At 39.6% G+C, this 18,584-nt stretch overlaps 1 protein-coding gene and 1 long non-coding RNA gene across 3 annotated transcripts in view; one reads left to right on the forward strand and one right to left on the reverse strand.

The window, feature by feature from the left end:
* Positions 1-18,584, forward strand: part of LOC121286429 (transmembrane protein 120B-like) — a 64,827-nt gene that overhangs the window by 17,490 nt on the left and 28,753 nt on the right. The window contains exons 3-7 of one of the 2 annotated variants that reach the window (XM_041203537.1): positions 503-619; positions 1,475-1,633; positions 10,246-10,305; positions 13,728-13,820; positions 17,733-17,822. In XM_041203537.1, the coding sequence (XP_041059471.1) occupies positions 503-619; positions 1,475-1,633; positions 10,246-10,305; positions 13,728-13,820; positions 17,733-17,822 (519 nt within the window). The remainder of the gene's footprint in view (positions 1-502; positions 620-1,474; positions 1,634-10,245; positions 10,306-13,727; positions 13,821-17,732; positions 17,823-18,584) is intronic. The other variant, XM_041203538.1, reaches the window with a different exon arrangement.
* The window catches only part of LOC121286431, a 68,277-nt gene that overhangs the window by 14,681 nt on the left and 35,012 nt on the right, over positions 1-18,584 (reverse strand). The gene's annotated exons all lie outside the window — the stretch shown is intronic.

Genomic DNA, 18,584 nt, shown 5'->3' on the forward strand with positions numbered 1-18,584 from the left:
TTACCCATTCTCAATCGCCCTTGAGCAAGCGGTGGCGCTGGTGAGTTAAAATAGGTCACTTTGGAAAATAGTTTGCGATGCACCTCCATAGTCCTTTGCTTCGCTTTGAGTGTATATTATCCAGCAAAGTCATGTTCTGTTGTTGGTATGGACTTCATCCTGTATTACGTGCACTAACTACATTGAATGCTGAAATGCTGAGGTCGCTTCAGTAGTTTGAAACAAATGCATTGGTCCATCTTGATGGTAATAGAAGGTAAACAAAGGGAAAATGTTGAAGTATAATAATTCACCTAGAAGTGTTTGCATTTCACTACTGGTCATAACTGCTATAATTACACAATTCCTGTCACCAAAAAATTTCAGACCTTTTTGTCTTTGGTCACTTTCATCTCTGTAGACAGCTGGAAACAGTACACATTTGTTGTTATAATGTATCTCTGTTTTCTTTTATCAGGATGAGGGCTAAGATGTTCAACAGCTTAAATTGTTTTTCACACAGGTATAAACATTCAGCTAATGGAGAAGAATCTGAAGTCATACAGAAATTCAACAATGACATCAAAGAGCGGCGCAATATTTTCTTTGAGATGGAAGCATTTTTGCCCAAGAAGAATGGGTATGTATGTTCCCTTTTTTTAACAAGCTTATGTAAACATAAACTTGTTAGAAACAGAGTATTGACAGTATGGGCTTGTATCTGTTTCTTCCCAAAGAATCCCAGCTTTTAATTAAGCTATTAAGAGGAGATAACACTTCTTCATAGGGAGGAAGGCTTCAGTCAACAGTAACCTGAACTTATTTTGTATTTATTGATTGAAATTTTATGCTCAAGGTGAAATATGTTAGCACTGGGTAAAGCAGCATTTCCCTTTTCGGGCACAGAGTGACAGCAACTATCAGACCTAGGTCATATATGGCACCAATTAAATGCAGAACAAAACTCATCTTGCCTAATAATGAGCCACAAACTCAGAAGGTCAGCTAGTATTGTACAAAATGTGACATTTTGCTTTTTGCACATCAGCCAACCTTGGTAGATATTCTGAACAAGTTTCCAAATCCTGATAAATTAAATGCATTTTTATACTGTGGCTGACATCCACTGGCAGCTTCCAAGATGAATTATATAGGATGCTTAAGCTAAAAGGAGGGAAATTTTCATCTTTGTCTGTCTGCATCTAACCTAGGTCCCAGCAGTGACACACCATTATGCTATCCCTTTATAGATCAATGTAGCTCCTATCCCAGCCAAGATTTAGCAATCTTGTTTCTTAAGGGACAACCAACAGGAAGTTAAATTTGGTTTTCCAAAGCTGAACATGATATTCTTGTGTTTTAATTTTTGGATGGAGTTGCCTCCTTCCTTTCAAGAAAAATTAAGTCTCAAACTTAACCTTGATTAGTGACATGGAAACTGAAATTATGGAGTAATAAAAACTATTTTTCTTTGGATTTTCTCCCTTTCTGAAAGGCGCAACTCTCACTGTAAAGTAGTTCGACAACAACTTGCAAATACTGTATATAGCACCTGGTATGATATGGCAGGTGGTAATTGCCAGGCTGATCAAATCCCAAAGGAAAACCTGAAGCAATCGCAAGGATTTGCAATTTGTATTTTTATTATGAGAAGGTATGTGTACTGAAGTCGGAAGTAAAGATTCCACTACTGCTTTTGGAGATTTTAAATATTAAAATATAACATTTATTAACAAAAGAAAAGAAAACTTAAATACATAAGATTACAATTACATTTAAATTTAGTCTTACGCCATTTACCAAAATGTTTCTACTTAGCTAGACTCACAAGTAAACACCCTTTTTCAGGCAAACACCCTTTTTCAGGCAACAGTCCCTGTAGATGCTTAATCTATTTAAAAAATCCAGTAATATTACTGCAGGGTACCCACTGTTTCTATAGCGGAGATATTTCGCAGGCTTTTCCCACCTCCTCACGCGACAATGGAAATCCAAGGCTTCTCTCAAAACCTTACTTTCTGGAACAAAAAAAAATTATCTGGGGTGGCTAGAAGCTGCTTATTTCACAGGTTTGCCCTATTTTAAAGATGTCACATGGCTACACCTTTCATACAGCTTTCAATCTTTCTTTAAATATATATTTTTTCTTTCATCTTTAAACCCATTGTTATTAGCTTTCTTTGGAAGTTACCTATCCCAGAATATAAAAATCTTTCATGTTGTCTTTGTGGCCATTACTCTCAGGGAAAAATAAACTTAATAACTTTGTTTTATTCATTTATGATCTTTGCCAGTTGTAAAAATTCCTTTATTTCTCTTCGAAATTCAACCCCTCATTTATCTCCTAATACAGATGTCTATTCATGTTGTATTTACTTGTATCCCATCTTAGCTTGTTCATCTCCACTTCAAAATGCCTCCTTTTACACCTTTCCTGATTTAAACCTTGCAGTTTGACTGTCTTCAGTTTAATTAAATTAGTCCCTCTCTCTCATTCTCTCTCACACACACACACTCCCCACAACCCTGCTTCACAGTATCCCACAGTAATATTTGGAAAAATATATATTTTCTTTACACATCTTTAACATAAAGAAACTTCCCAGTATACTTCATGAATATATGGAAGGAAATAGGACCACCAGCTAAGGAAGAAAATATTCAAAGAGGTGGCAAAAATCTTGGTTAAAAAGTGGGCTTTGAGAAGGTCCTTTAAAAGTTGGAGAGAGGCAGAGATATTTAAGGACAGACCTCTAAATAATAAAGTTGCGGAACTGATAGCTCTGTCACTGCTAATAGGATGAAGGGAAGGTGGATGCATAAAAAAGTCAGAGTCAGATTAAGAGAGTAATGAAGAGCGCTGGAGGTAACTGCAGAGATGAGATGGGACATGGCCACCGATGGATTTATAGACATGTTGAAGTAGGTCATCTTGGTGATGATTAGAATATGGGGTTTGAGGCTCAGCTTGGGATTGAACAGGGTGCTAAGGTTCTAAATTGTCTGGTTATGATTGAGATAACCTCAACTCCCTTTTCAGGAAACTGTCTGGACATGTGTGAAAGCTGATGCTGTGCCTGCAGATGATGTCAACAAGAGCAGGTTGCAGTTAAGAAAGGACCAGGAAAAGGAAAGATGATGGTGAGCGAGAGGGAAGAGAATATATTCATGGAGATTCACTGGCTGCTTTTACATAGATACAACTGGAACCATGCACGGCCATTCCCATAGTGTGACAGAGGCTGATGCATTGGTGGAAAATGGCATGGCTAACCTATCAAATGCCAAAGAAAAATTGAGGAGGAATAATGTGCCATGGTTGCAGAGAATATTGTTCATGACTTTGGCATAAGCAATTTTGGCCCTGTAGGAAGGGTGGACACTGGACTGGAGAGATTTGAATAGGATATTTTGGCAGAGATAGGCACAGAGCTGAGAGGCAACACATTGAAGGACCTTGGGTGCCAGTGGTAGTACTTTTGCCTCTGTCAGAAGGCCCTGGGTTCCCGTTGAGAGATTTGAACACAATTTTGGCTGACACCAGTGTAGGACGGAGGAACTGTGGTGAGAGTAAAAGCTACATTCTGATTGCCCTAAAAGGCCCCATGACACTATATGAAGAAGAACTAGGGAGTTCCAAAGGTATTCTGACTATTATTTATCTCTCAGCCAACATCACTAAAGTAGATTATCTGATTGTTAATATCAGTGGTGTTGGTGAAACCTCACTGTAAACAAATTGGCTGTTGCATGTTCCTACAACAGTGACTGCATTAAAAAATGTATTACATTGGCTGTGAAGCACTTTGGGTTGTCCTTTTTGGAGGTGTGCTAACATTGCACCTTTGTTAATAAAGGGAGTGAGGAATAGACCAAATAATTACAGGCCAATCAGTCTAACCTCAGTAGTGAGTAAATTATTGGAATCAATTCTGAAAAACAGGATAAACTGTCACTGAGGCACAGATCAATCAAGGATAGTCAACATGGATTTGTTAGGGAAGATAGTGTCTAACTAACTTGATTGAATTTTTTGAGCAAGTAGTAAGGAGGATAGTGTAGTAGATGTGGTCTTTATGGATTTTAGTGAGACTTTTGACAAGGTCCCACGTGGCAGACTAGGTGAACAAGTAAAAGCCTATGGGATCCAGGAGAATGTAACAAGCTGGATACAAAATTGGCTAGGTGGCAGGAAAGGGTAATTGAAGGTGTTTTGTCACTGGAAGGCTGTTTCCAGTGGGGTTCTGCAGGGCTCAGTACCAGGTCCCCTGTTTTTTGTAGTATACATTAACAATTTGAATGTAAATTTAGGGAGAATAATAAGTTTGCAAATGACACAAAAATTGGCCGTGTGGTTGATAGCAAGGAGGATAGCTTAGATTGCAGGAAGATATTGATGGACTGGGCAGGGGTCGGGGGCAGAACAATGACAAATGAATGTAAACCTGGAGAAGTGTGAGGTGATTCATTTGGGGAGGTCAAACAAGGCAAATGAATACACAATTAATAGGAGAATACTAAGAGATGTAGAGGAAGTGAGGGACCTTGGAGTGAATGTTCACAGATCCATGAAGGTTGCAGGACAGGGTGATAAGGTGGTTAAGAAAGCTGTGGAATCCTTTCCTTTATTAGCCAAGGTGCAGAATATAAGAGCAGAGAGGTTATGTTGGAACTGTATAAATCATTAGTTAGGCAGAGCACAGTGTGTAGTTCAGGTCACCTCATTACAGAAAGGAGGTAATTGCACTAGAGAGGATACAGAGGAGATTTACAAGGATGCTGCCAGGACTGGAAAATTGCAGCTATCAGGAAAGATTGGATAGGTTGGGGTTGTTCTCCTTGGAACAGAGGAGGCTGAGGGGAGATTTGGTTGAGATGTACAAAATTATGAAGGGCCCGGATAGAGTGGATGGGAAGGGCCTATTTACTTTAGCAGAGAGGTCAGTGACTAGGGGCTATAGATCTAAAGTGGTTGGTAGAAAGCTTCAAGAGAAGGTAAAGATATTTCTTTTCACCAAGAAAGTGGTAGGGCTCTGGAACTCAGGGTAGCAGAGGCAGAAACCCTCAGACCATTTAAAAGGTGTCTTGATTATGCACTTCAAGGTCTGGAACTTGCAGGGCTACAGACCAAATGCTGGAAAGTGGCATGAGACTGGATGGCTCGCTTTTTCAGCTGGCACAGACACAATGGGTCAAGTGGCTTCTTTCTGTGCTGTAAACTTTTAATATGTCTTGAGGTTTTGAAAGGCACTATATAAATGCAAGTTCTGCCTTTCATTTTCATCATAACGAAATGGAGATAGGAAATGTGGTGATAATTGGAGAGGATGAAGGGTTAGTTTTTGAGCTGGGATGAAGTTTTGAAGGGAATGGGGGACGGGTACCTGGGAAAGGTGAAGAATATTAGCTGGCGCAGGAACCAGGAAGGTGAGTTGAATGGGGGGGAAGTGAGAGTGCAGGACAATATGAACTCTCGCACCAGGAACACTCTAGGTTATCGTTCCAGTAGTCCAAACCTGAATAGTAAATTTTTTTTCTTAATTCATTCATTCACGGGATGTGGGCTTCGCTGGCTCGGCCAGCATTTATTGCCCATTCCTTGTTGCCGTTGAGAAGGCGGTAGTGAGCTGCCTTCTTGAACAGCTGCAGTCCATGTGGTGTAGGTACACCCACAATGCTGTTAGGAAGGGAGTTCCAGGAATTTGATCCAGTGACAGTGAAGGAATAGTGATATATTTCCAAGTCAGGATGTTGAATGACTTGGAGGGAAACTTTCAGTTGGTGGTGTTCCCATTTATCTGCTGCCCTTGTCCTTCTAGGTGGTAGTGGTTGTGGGTTTGGAAGGTGCTGTCTAAGGAGCCTTGGAGAATTCCTGCGGTGCATTTTCTATATGGTGCACACTGCTACTGTGCATCAGTGATGGAGGGAGTGAATGTTTGTGGATGTGGTGCCAATCAAGCAGACTGCTTAGTCCTGGACGGTGTCCAGCTTCTTCAGTGATGTAGGAGCTGCACTCATCTAGGCAAGTGGGGAGTATTCCATCACATCCCTGACTTGTGCCTTGTAGATGGTGGATAGGCTTTGGGGGAGTCAGGAGGCAAGTTACTCATCACAGGATTCCTAGCCTCTGACCTGCTCTTGTAGCTGCAGTATTTATATGGCTAGTTCTGTTCAGTTCCTGGTCAGTGGTAACCCCCAGGATGTTGATAGCGGGGTATTCGGTGATGGTAATGCCATTGAACATCAAGGGGCGATGGTTGGATTCTCTCTTGTTGGAGATGGTCATTGCCTGACACCTGTGGCGTGAATGTTACTTGCCAATTGTCAGTCCAAGCCTGGATATTGTCCAGGTCTTGCTGCATTTGGACATGGACTGTTTCAGTATCTGAGAAGTCGTGAATGGTGCTGAACATTGTGCAATCATCAGCGAACATCCCCATTTCTGACCCTATGAAGGAAGGAAGGTCATTGAAGCAGCTGAAGATGGTTGGGCCTAGGACACTGCCCTGAGGAACTCCTGCAGTGATGTCCTGAAGCTGAGATGACCAACAACCACAACCATCTTCCTTTGTGCTTGGTATGACTACAACCGGCAGAGAGTTTTCCCCCTGATGCCCATTGACTCCAGTTTTGCTAGGGCTCCTTGATGCCACACTCAGTCAAATGTGGCAGTCACTCTCACCTCACCTCGGGAGTTCAGTTCTTTTGTCCATGTTTGAACCAAGGCTTTATTGAGGTCAGGAGCTGAGTGGTCCTGGTGGAACCCAAACTGGGCATCAGTGAGCAGGTTATTGCTAAGCAAGTCCCGCTTGATAGCACTGTTGAAGACCCCTTCCATTTCTTTACTGATGATGGAGAGCAGCCTGATGGGGTGGTAATTGGCCGGGTTGGGTTTGTCCTGCTTTTTGTGTACGGGACATACCTGGACAATTTTCCACATTGCTGGGTAGATGCCTGTGTTGTAGCTGTGCAGGAACAGCTTGGCTAGGAGCATGCCAAGCTCTGGAGCACAAGACTTTAGTGTTATTGCTGGAATGTTGTCAGGGCCCATAGCCTTTGCAGGATCCAGTGCCTTCAGCCATTTCTTGATATCGTGTGGAGTGAATCAAATTGGCTGAAGACTGGCATCTGAGATGCTGGGGACCTCTGGAGGAGGCCGAGAGGAATCATCCACTTAGTACTTCTGGCTGAAAATCGTTGCAAATACTTTAGCCTTATTTTTTGCACTGCTGTTCTGGGCTCCTCCATCATTTGAGGATGGGGATATTTGTGAGCCACCTCCTCCAGTGAGTTGTTAATTGTCTACCATCATTCACGACTGGATGTCACAGGACTGTGGAGTTTAGATCTGATCCGTTGGTTGTGGGATTGCTTAGCTCTGTCTATCACTTGCTTCTTATGCTGTTTGGCAAGCAAGTAGTCCTGTTTAAAAGCTTCATCAGAGGGTTGACACCTCATTTTTAGGTATGCCAGGTGCTGCTCCTGGCATGCCCTCCTGCACTCTTCATTGAACCAGGGTTGATCCCCTGGCTTGATGGTAATGGTAGAGTGAGGGATATGCCAAGCCATGAGGTTACAGATTATGTTCGAGTACAATTCTGCTGATGCTGAAGGCCCACAGCACCTCATGGATGCCCAGTCTTAAGTTGCTAGATCTGTTTGAAATCTATCCCATTTAGCACGGTGGTAGTGCCACACAACACAATGGAGGGTATCCTCAATTTGAAGGTGGGACTTCGTCACCACAATGACTGTGCGGTGGTCGGTTCTACCGATACTGACAGATGAATTTGCAACAGGCAGGGTGGTGTGGATGAGGTCAAGTATGTTTTTCCCTTTTGTTGGTTGCCTCACCACCTGCTGCAGACCTAGTCTAGCAGCTATGTCATTTAGGACTTGGTCAGCTCTGTCAGTAGTGGTGCAACCGAGCTACGCTTGATGATGGCTGTTGAAATCCCTCACCCAGAGTACATTCTGTGCCCTTGCCACCCTCAATGCTTCCTCCAAGTGATGTTCAACATGGAGGAGCACTGATTCATCAGCTGAGGGAGGATGGTACGTGGTAATCAGCAGGAGCTTTCCTGACCCACATTTGATCTGATGCCAGGAGACGTCATGGGGTCCGGAGCTAATGTTGAGGACTCCCAGGGCAACTCTCTCCTGACTGTATACCACTATTCCGCCACCTATGCTGGGTCTGTCCTGCTGGTAGGATAGCACATACCCTGGGATGATGATGGTGATGGTGTAGTCTGGGATATTATCTGTAAGGTATGATTCCATGAGGATGATGTCAGGCTGTTGCTTGACTAGCCTGTGAGACAACTCTCCCAATTTTGGCACTAGCCCTCAGATGTTAGTAGAGAGGACTTTGCAGAGTCGACAGGCACCATTGTCGTTTCCGGTGCTTAGGTCAATGCCGGGTGATCTATCTGGCTTCATTCCTTTTTTGTGTCTTTTTGTGGTTTATTATAACTGAGTGGCTTGCTAGGGTCTGTGGGTTTGGAGTCACATGTAGGCCAGACCATTGGACTTTAAAGTCCAAATTTTTATTGAATTCAAATTCCACCATCTGCCGTTATCCTGGGTCTCTGGATTACTAGTCCAGCGACAAAACCACTACGCCATCGCCTCCCCCAATTGGCATGGACTTGCCTCTTAAGGCGAACCATGATCAAGTCCATTTCTGTTCTCAAACCAATATTCACATATACATGTATCCACACATACAAATTTCCACCAAGATAACCAAATAGTCATTGCAAATAGGATTACTTTGTTTCCTTACTGGCCTGGCAATAGTGAGGACAATTTTAACACTCGATTGCCATATAGTTGAGAATTGTTGACTTATAATATGTTGGCAGTTAAACTTGAATCCCCCTCTTTGTGATTTCCTTTCACACTGTGATGTTTTTAGCCATTAGAGTAACGTAGAACAATTTTAATGCGCAGGTATCAAAGCCACCCTTCAGAAAAGCTAATGGGAGGAAGTTGTAAAATAAGCTTTTACTTTAATTATATCATCCAGTTTGTGATAATTTGTAAAATGCTTTGATAACTTCTCAAAATCTATATTAGAATGGGAATTTCACAAAAATCCCATATTTCTGATCTATTCTAATTTACCAACTGGAATGAATAAAGAGGATTCAGTTTTACTTCCAAAGATGTTTCTTTCCAGAATTAATCTCACTAGCACAAGGTACATTATTTTCTAGGAATTTTAATTGATAAGTCCAGTCAGACTGTTCTTTTTACCCAAGTTGTGTAATGTCAGGAAGATATAATAATTTTCATAATGTTATTGGAATTTATTACAAAGTAAAGTAATAGTGGAGTGTGTGTCTGTGTCTGTGTGTGGGTGTGTGACTGAATTAATGGCAGCTGGCCTGAAGGCTTTGATGTAACAAGATAAGCTAGGTTTGAAATGTTAAGTAGGTAAACATTGGTGTCAAGGGAACACTTGCATTTTTAAATAAATCAGACTAGATTGATTTCAAAGGAGGGAGTGAAATATTACACCTAGCCAGGAGGAGTTAAGAAACAGTGTTTATTTTTCTCAAACCTTACTGGTAAAATTGGTACAATGAGAACTTTTTATTATTAGAAAGATAAAATCCAAAGACATAGTGAAACAATAGAAATTTGCATTCAAGGGGGAAAAATGGATAAAGAAGAGCAGGCTGTGCACAAAGGAAGGAATTCTAAGATCTAACAGGTGTGAAAAGCCTTCAGCATCAACACCTCAAGCTGCTGTCTACAAAGAAAAGAAAACTCACTTTGAATTGGAATGTTCAGAGTATCGTGTTTCTTTGCCTGGGTCTTTTAAAATCTATGTCTTGCTGTTGCCTTAACCAAAGTGTAACTGCGAGTTAGATTAACTAGGGGATTCCGAAGTTATCATAGTAATTTGTAGATCTGTGTGTGTACTTAAAATCTTTTCTTCTATTAATAAAGGTTTAATTTAGTTTTCTAAGAAGCCTATAACGCTCAGTGGTCTTATAACAACTGAATTCAAGGCACACATCTTGAAATTTATACAAATTGCAAAACAGTTGTGGCAGTTGTTTCAAGTTTCCCTTTGCGATTTAAGCAGCTCTGCATTTGCCATAACATGTAACTTCATATTTTCTTCATCATGGATTTGATGTAAGATAAATTTAGCTCCAATTTTTGCTGCCTGTGTTAATGCTGATATTCAAATAGAATATTTGAAAGACCGTTAAACCCTGCATATTTTAATGTTTTTTTTCCTTCTTTCAGGCTATACTTAAACCTGGTGCTTGGAAATGTGAATGTAACGCTTCTCAGCAAGCAGGCTAAGTAATACCAATTTGCTTCTCTGCCTGTGTTTCATAACTATATTCCAGCAAGTTTTCCAATGCCTTTGATCGCTTACTTTGCTTCTCTTTGCAAAAGAGAGAGAGTTTTTTTTTAATATTTTTCTTTCTTCCCTTTCATGAAGGTTCTAACTTCTCCCAGAGTATGATTCCATGGGTGCCAGCAACACCCTGGCATTTTGTCCAAGAAGCCATTCTTCATGTGGGAATTTAGTGTATATCAACAGAATATTTAACTGTTGTAGGCATCACAGTTGAACCCAGCCCTGTTCTTACCTGACATGCGTACTTGCACTTTCTAACTGTATAGTGATCATGAATAAGAACTCTGATCGATTTCCCTGTGCCCTACGACCCCAGAGATTCTAGGGCCAATTATAGTGTTCCAACTACTTCGCCAATTAAATCAGATTACTCAGCACAGAGACCAGGAATCAAACCTGGTATCTTTTGGTATGTTTGGCTTAAATGATATTCCTTTAAGTGTTAGGTCATCTGAAGAATTCCTTTCATTTGTACCAAATCAATGTTTCGTGAATCACCACCGTTACCAGCCACACTTGAACACTCTTTAGTTTTTGCTTCAATAGTTACTTTATGTTACTGGGTTTTTTTTAAATTATACTGCCCGTTTACGTTAGTTATGTTTACAACCCTTTCTCCTTGTCATTCCTTCTGTACCAAGCACCAGTTCTGGTTGAGAGACAGGAAGTACAACTTGTTTCCTGTTGTTCATCACTTAGTAAAATTCTGTAAGAAGTCCAGTAAATTAAAACTATGGCAAAGGCTCTTGCTTTATTTTTTCCCCTGATGAAAGGTGCCATGTGACATCCAGAAGGCTGCCTAGTATGCTTCTGAACTGGATTCAGCACATAATTTACTGGAGTCCCCACAGTAACATCTGTAACATTTCATTATGTCAGGCTCTGAAGTTTTCTCCTAACTGAAGCCTATTGGTACATTCCACTGAGCTGATGGCAGGGAAATCAAAGCCATTCAAAGTAGCAATTGAGCAATTTGAATAAAATCTTATAACCTTTGAGACTGAGGAAGAAGAGATTTGCTTGAAATTTTATCTGCATTCCTGGCTTGCTGATGGACATACTAACAGCATTCTCCACATACCTATAAGCCAACCATCTGGAGGATACTCCAGGCAATGACATCATGGGCGAAAATAGCATTATATCCTTGCACCACTGCCACTCAATGCATCAGTGTCCAATTTTGTTCCCTATATATGCCACTCCATAAAGTTCATTCTGTGTTGGCCCTGTTTTACCTGTGAAAACAACGGTGAAACTGATGGTGCTCACATTATTTATGTACAATTCCTATAGAAACTTCAGCCAAAGAGCAGATGCGGGTTAAATGTGAATATCCAGATTTACTGTCCAAGCTGCGCTGTTCTTTTTATTAGCTTCGTGAAAACAACATCTCATTGTCTGGCCCACCATTGAATGGCAGAAGTTACTGTGTTTGCACAGTAGGTACAAAACATACTCGCCATAAAGTTAAGCCTTGACTGTTCCCGTTTAAGTATCCTTTTAATGAAGTGATGCTAATTACCATCAAAGAACCTCTCTGGCACTGAAAATGATATATTACAAGTGTGGAGTCTCATTTTAATTGTTGACTGTTTTAAAATGTAAAATGTATTTTCTTTTACGTTTCCTTTCTGTCTCTATCTCTCATTCTGTACCTGATTTGACATTGCATTCATCTGCTTTAATTTACACTTCTTTCCCAATCCTTTTACTGTTAAATTCACAATCTTTTAATCTGATTGGATAGGAGATGTGCATTGCTTACACAGTTCACTCAGGTCCCAGGTGTCCTGTTGCTCTCACTGTGATGTTATCAGCTCGTTCTTTCACCAACTTGTCACGTAAAAATTTAAAAACCAAAGTACAAGGGCATGTCTAACAGGCACCAATACAAGAGAAAAATGTTGCAGTGGTGGAAATCTGAAATAAAAACAGAAAATACTGGAAATATATAGCAAGTCTGACAACATCTGTGGATAGAAAAACGGAGTTAATGTTTTGGGTCGTGCTTTTCATTAGAACTCCTGATGACTTATGGTGTAAGGACCTGAAATGTTAACTCTGGGCCTGGCATAATCTGTGGAGAAAGAAACAATGTTATCTGTAAACCTCGAGGCTATGCAGCAACCCAAAGGTCCTTGTGCAGGTTGTGCAAAAGCCAGCCTCTTAAGTTACCGCACATGCAAGGCCACACGGCACACTTAAATAAATCGCCTCCCCACTCCAAAAAAAAATTAGAGGAAACCTCCAGCCAGATATAGTGAGTATTTCCAGCATTTTCTGTTTTCATAACAGCAGAGAATATTAGATGCCCCGCTGCAACAAAATTTGGCACATGGTTGCTAACACATGTATATTGTAAAATATCAATTTATTATGACCACAGTTACAATTTTATGATGACTCAAAACTCTCAGAAGTGTTAAACACATGCCTGTTTGTAGTTTACCATTTTAAAAATGATGACTTCCTGGATGGAAAGCACCTATATACTTGTTTCTTCTGCGCTGGATAACTTTTACTTCTGAGTTTTCCCCTATATTAGTTAATGCCACAATTCTTTAGTTTGCTTTAAATTTGCCTCTGTTGCTAAAAAATTGGTAGCCAGCTTACTTCCAGATAGCTCCTCCTGTTGCCCACTCACTCAGATGCACAGTGTACCCTCTTTCCTGTATGAAGGATAGTCTAGCTTTACTTGCTACAATTCATGTTGGAAAATGAGAAGAATGAGAGTAGAGTGAACACTCTAATCATTTTCAGATGGCTCCCAAGTGTTAATGCTATAACCTAATGCTATAACCTATCATCATTCCCTTTTTTTGGTCATCATACTTTGTATTTATCCACATGGTTTATGAATAACATGTACATTATGCATTTTGAAAATATACTGAATAAAAGCATGGACAGTCACTGCCGGCTACCGTTAAATCGAAGCCAGGATTTGTTACTGTACAAAGATTTAAATGAATGAGAACTTGTGAAAATGTGAGATCAGATACTCCTTAAACATTCGCAAATCAATAAATACTGAAGACATCATGCAATTATTCCTGTGCTCCAAAGATCTGAGATACTGCTGTTGATTGGATTTCATTGATTCAGTGAATGCTCATTTTTGCCACTAGATAGTTGCTTTTGGATTTAATACAATATCTATCTGAAACCATTAATATTTGAGAAATACTAATTGAGTTTGCTTTGTCATGTGAATGTTTGCCCTGTCATATGAATGTCTGCAAGCTAGGATTTGAAGAACAATTCTAAAACTGAAAGGCGAAGGTGTGAAATGTTTGTTTTGTTCTATTCCATTTGTAAGAAAAGGCCTAACTATTTGTTTCCAATAATGTTTTCACAGGTTTGCTTATAAAGATGAATATGAAAAATTCAAACTTTATCTGACCATCATCTTGTTACTTGGTGCAATATCTTGCATGTTTCTGCTGAATAGGTAAAGGGTTTTTTTTATCTAACCTTTAATTGGAAGGATAATTGTAATATTACATTTAAATTAAAACAGAATTATTGAAATACCAAAGTTCATGTGGTACTTAAAGTTGGATTTGAAACAGTTCAGTCATGTTGGACATTGCCAAGCAGGCTGTTCTGTATAAATATTGCCCTTTTTTGCTTTTATACAACCAGGTAGAACCAAAGATTGATAGTATTGGGAAAATGTTAATTTGGACCCAGTGTCAGCTTTCTGCCTTTCATATTTCTCCCTTTCATATGCCCCAATAATGTGCTTTATCTCCAACTGCAAAGGAGAATCCTAAATTGCACATTTGAGTTTTATTTGCATTCTTATGGCATCCTGGCCATTTTTGGTAGGACCTCCTGGTTAAGTTAGAATTGGCAACAAACAACACTATGACCTGATGTCCATAAAGAACCATATTATGACTTTTCAAATTTATTCTACTCACGACCATTGAAACTGCCAGACAGAGAAAAATTGCATTGCAACAGTCTGGAATAGATTTTAGCTAAAGCTCCTGCATTGAAGTGACATGGTTTCAACTTAATCCACAGCAGCACAGTGTTGATTTTACATTGAGCATTTCTATTTCTGTGACAGTTTTTATTGTATGCTTTTGCTTTTATGTATAAAATTGAATCTGTTACAGGGAAACTATTCTGTTGTATCATTTTCTCTAAATGTTTTCCTAATTATATAAGTAATTTGATAAAAGGAAGGGGCAGTGTTTATACAGAACAGCCCTCTGGGCAGTGTCCAAAATAACTGACTTGTTCTGAGTCCATATTTCTCAATGCATGAGTTTTGATGATTAAATAATTCAGCTGTAATTTAAACTTCTCAGAACTAATAGTAAATTTTGACAAAGTTAGAAAACTGTCAGTGAAAGATCAATAGCGTGTTATACACCCTGCACAATTTTTCCTTTGCATTTAAGTCATTGGGAAGGAAAATTTTGGCATGGCATTTAATAGGCAGTCAATTTGCAACCATCTGTTTACCGCCTGTGCCTGGGTTGAAAATTATGCCCTCAATGTTTAAATGCTTCTTAAAGTGGCATGATTTATCTGGATGACTTAGTGTAAAAAACCTTGTTTACTGTACTGAGCTATACAGAGCTGTGCTAGCTGATGTGATCCAGGATACCGGTGGGAGGACTAAAATTGGTCTCAGTGTTCTGGCAACAGAAAGGATGGCTGTTATTCCGACTGCATAGGGAAATGCGTGCATGGATGTGAGGTGTTAATGGGATTTGGGCTTGGCTGCGCTGTGTGCCAAAAATATACACAAACAGGCATGAATGCATCTAATTGTTGAGTTCATTCATAAAGGTTTACAACTTCAAGGAACTAGAGGGGTACTATTGCTTTTTGAACTGCAGCCCAGAAAAAGTAGCTCGGTCTTTAGAGCCTGAGACAGTTGAAAACTGTTAAGCAAATGATTGCTTTCCAATTGCTCCCCCCCGCCCCATCATCTCCCCTTGTCAATTGAGAAAACCAAGCACCTTTCACCATGCAGCGCCAGACGCTGGCTGATGCACAGAATAAGCTTGTGGTGATTACTAGTCTAGTTTTTGCTCCTTTCTAGTGGATAAGAACAGATCAAGCCTCTAATGCCACATCCAAGTGAAGATGTACTTGGGGAAAAAAAGCTCCTGAAGAGGAGAATACATTTGGACATGAGAGTAGATAAATTCTATTTTGTAGTATAGTAGAATGATACAGCACAGAAAGAGACCATATGCCCCTCCTGGCTCTGTGAAAATTAGGCTAAATACTCTGCATTTTTCCCATGCCCCTTCAGGTTTTTCCCTGAGTTTATCTTTCTCTCCTTTTCAAACAAGACTGCAACATTTGCAACCCTCTAATCCCATGCCTAAGGAAGGTTGTGGCCAGAGTCTGTGTAATTTCCACCCCTATTTCCCTCACCAACTTTGGTTGCACCCCATCCAAACCAGGTGACTTTTCTGCTTTGAGCGCTGCAATTTTTTTAGTGCACCCACTTTCTTATCCTATCTAATTTCTCTACTACCCTCCCCCTTACTGTAACATTGACAGCATACATTTCTTGAGGGGACAGATAAAGTACTCGTTTAGTACCTCAGCCATGCCCTTAATCTCCACAAAAAGTTCTCCTTTTTGATCCTGTGTTGGCCCTACCCTTGTACTTTTTGTAAACACACAGATTTATAAAGGCTTCTGATTCCCTTTTTATGATTCCCACTAATTTTCATACAATTTTTGCCCCTTTTTGTTTTTTTTGGTTCTTTCCTGTACTTGCTGTACTCAGCATGGTTTTTCACTGCATTATGAACCTGACATTGTGGGCCAACTACTTTTTTTTTTCTCATTCTATGATTTTTTGCATTAAATAGTATTTGGTGTCTGAGTACTATGGTAAATTCTTACTTTTTTTGGTATTACATCACTGACTGTAAAGTCTGAGTATCAACATGACATCTCCTGGTGTTTTGCAGTGTAATTCCATTTGATATGCAGGACTAAAACAAGGTCATCAAGATCATGACAGGACACTAAACAAAGAAGCTACATTGTTTTTCTTGTTTTAAGGAATATTTGAGTTGGAGGACAAACTACAAATAGCAAGCGAGAAATTAAACGGACTGAAAATAAAATGGCACAGGTGTGATTGAATACTGCAGTTAAAATAGAATGAAGTAAAAATGTTCAAATTCACAGAAAAATTAAATCTAAAATAATATAGAAAAGGGTCCTTTTAGGAAATAGGAAAAATGGCACATGCACGATCCAAAAGCAAGCAAAGAGTGAGTTAGACCAACTAATACGTCAGCACAGTTCATAGTCAAGCCTTAGCTTTCAACATTTGAAGAAAAATGTTTGTGGACACATTTCAAAGATGATAAAGTAATTCATTAGACAAATTTACTGATGTAATTGCAAGTCATGCACCAACTGTTTGATATGAGTGCAATTCATTGGATCACTGGGAAAAGTTTTTTAAAAATTCTCCCTAACAGCACTGTGGGTGTACCTACACCTCAGGGACTGCAGCGGTTCAAGAAGGCAGCTCACCACCACCTCTCAAGGGCAATTAGGGATGGGCACTAAATGCTAGCTTAGCCAGTGAAGCACACATCCTGTAGATGATTTTTTTAAAAAATTGCTCCTTTTTTAAAAACATGTTGCTGTTGCTAATAACCTGTTGCATACTATTTTTAAAATTTAATTGTGAATTTTATTTATGCTGACTACTTGCTAGTTGATACAATTTAGCCACTAAGCACAGTGAATTTTTTCCTTTTGGAGATTTATAAATATGAAGTTAAGCTAATCAGATGAAAGCATGACACAATGTATATGTGTTGCATGCAGATGTACCATTTTTATATTACTAGCAAGTGTCCCATACGTCCTCATTAGTCACATCAAGCACCATGGGGCGTTTTATTACATTAAAGGCGCTATATAAATATAAGTTGTTATTTAGTATTCCCTCTGCACAATAACCCAAAGGTCCCCGCACAGGCTATGCACAAATTAGCACCTTTTAAATTACCACACATGAAGTTGCTCCAAAATTTAAAAGGCCCACACACTTGAAGGAAATTGCTCATGCACTAAAAAAAATTAGAGGGACAGTTGGTCCCATTGCGCACAAAGCTAATCCAGTTGTGCACCATGTACTCCAATGATAATAGGGTAAGGTTGCTGCATGGAAGACAGAAATAGATATCGACAACTACCTGTGCTTGTACAGACCATAAAATTGTTCATTTTCTTTAAATAAAAATACATCTTTTAATTGTACAGGCTTTGAAATCAGTAAGGAACTCTACTACTGTGAACTCCATCTTGGTTAGTTACTCTTTTTGTCATAAATTTTATTTTTTGTCTTTGTTACCAGGGTAATTGATGAAATCTTTAATTTCCTGTTGGTCTGGTATTACTGCACGTTAACAATAAGGGAGAGCGTTCTTATCAGCAATGGATCAAGGTAATAGCTGTTATGCTACTTTTTTCTTACTACCTTGAACTATTATTGCGAGTAGCTTTACATTATATCATAGAACAAATATTTTAATTTGTTTTAGTAATAACACTGTAGTACAAGCTTGACAGTTACAGGTTAACTCTGCTTTCTCACTTAAAATTGATAATGTTAGAGAATCATTATTTAAAGTGACTGTTTAAAAATATGTATTTACAGCCGCCATGCATGGTACTATAGTTCCTCCCTACCCATACTAGAAAGCTAGCTCAACATTATGTAAACTAAGGAAAAAGGATTGTTGCAGCATCTAACCTTCAGAATGTATGTGAATAGTGTTTCCAAAGATTGATCCTACCATGTCACTTTATTGATTTGACTCACCAGTCCAATTCTGTATGGATAAGGTGCTGTGTCCTCCACCCACCCTATCCCACCCATGCCCCCCACCTTTCTGTACCCGTCCCTGATGTAATGGTACTAACCACAGTGACCTCGTATTCCAGAGCAGGTAAGCATCATATCCAAAACAAAGTCAACACTGTGATACCATTGATGCAACAACTCATATCTAATAATGAGATGTGGATTGAAGAAGCTGAGGCACACGTTTGTCAGGGCATTGCACAGGTGCTTATCTTTTATTACACATGGACCTTAAGAATCCAGCAATGTTTTGCTGGAACAACGTAGGGTTCTTTTGTGTCCCTGCAAACACAACAAACTTGTACAGTTATCTGAACAATTGTTCATGATCTTAATTCACAT

This window comes from Carcharodon carcharias, chromosome 13 (genome assembly GCF_017639515.1).
Source record: "Carcharodon carcharias isolate sCarCar2 chromosome 13, sCarCar2.pri, whole genome shotgun sequence".
Lineage (NCBI taxonomy): Eukaryota > Metazoa > Chordata > Chondrichthyes > Lamniformes > Lamnidae > Carcharodon > Carcharodon carcharias.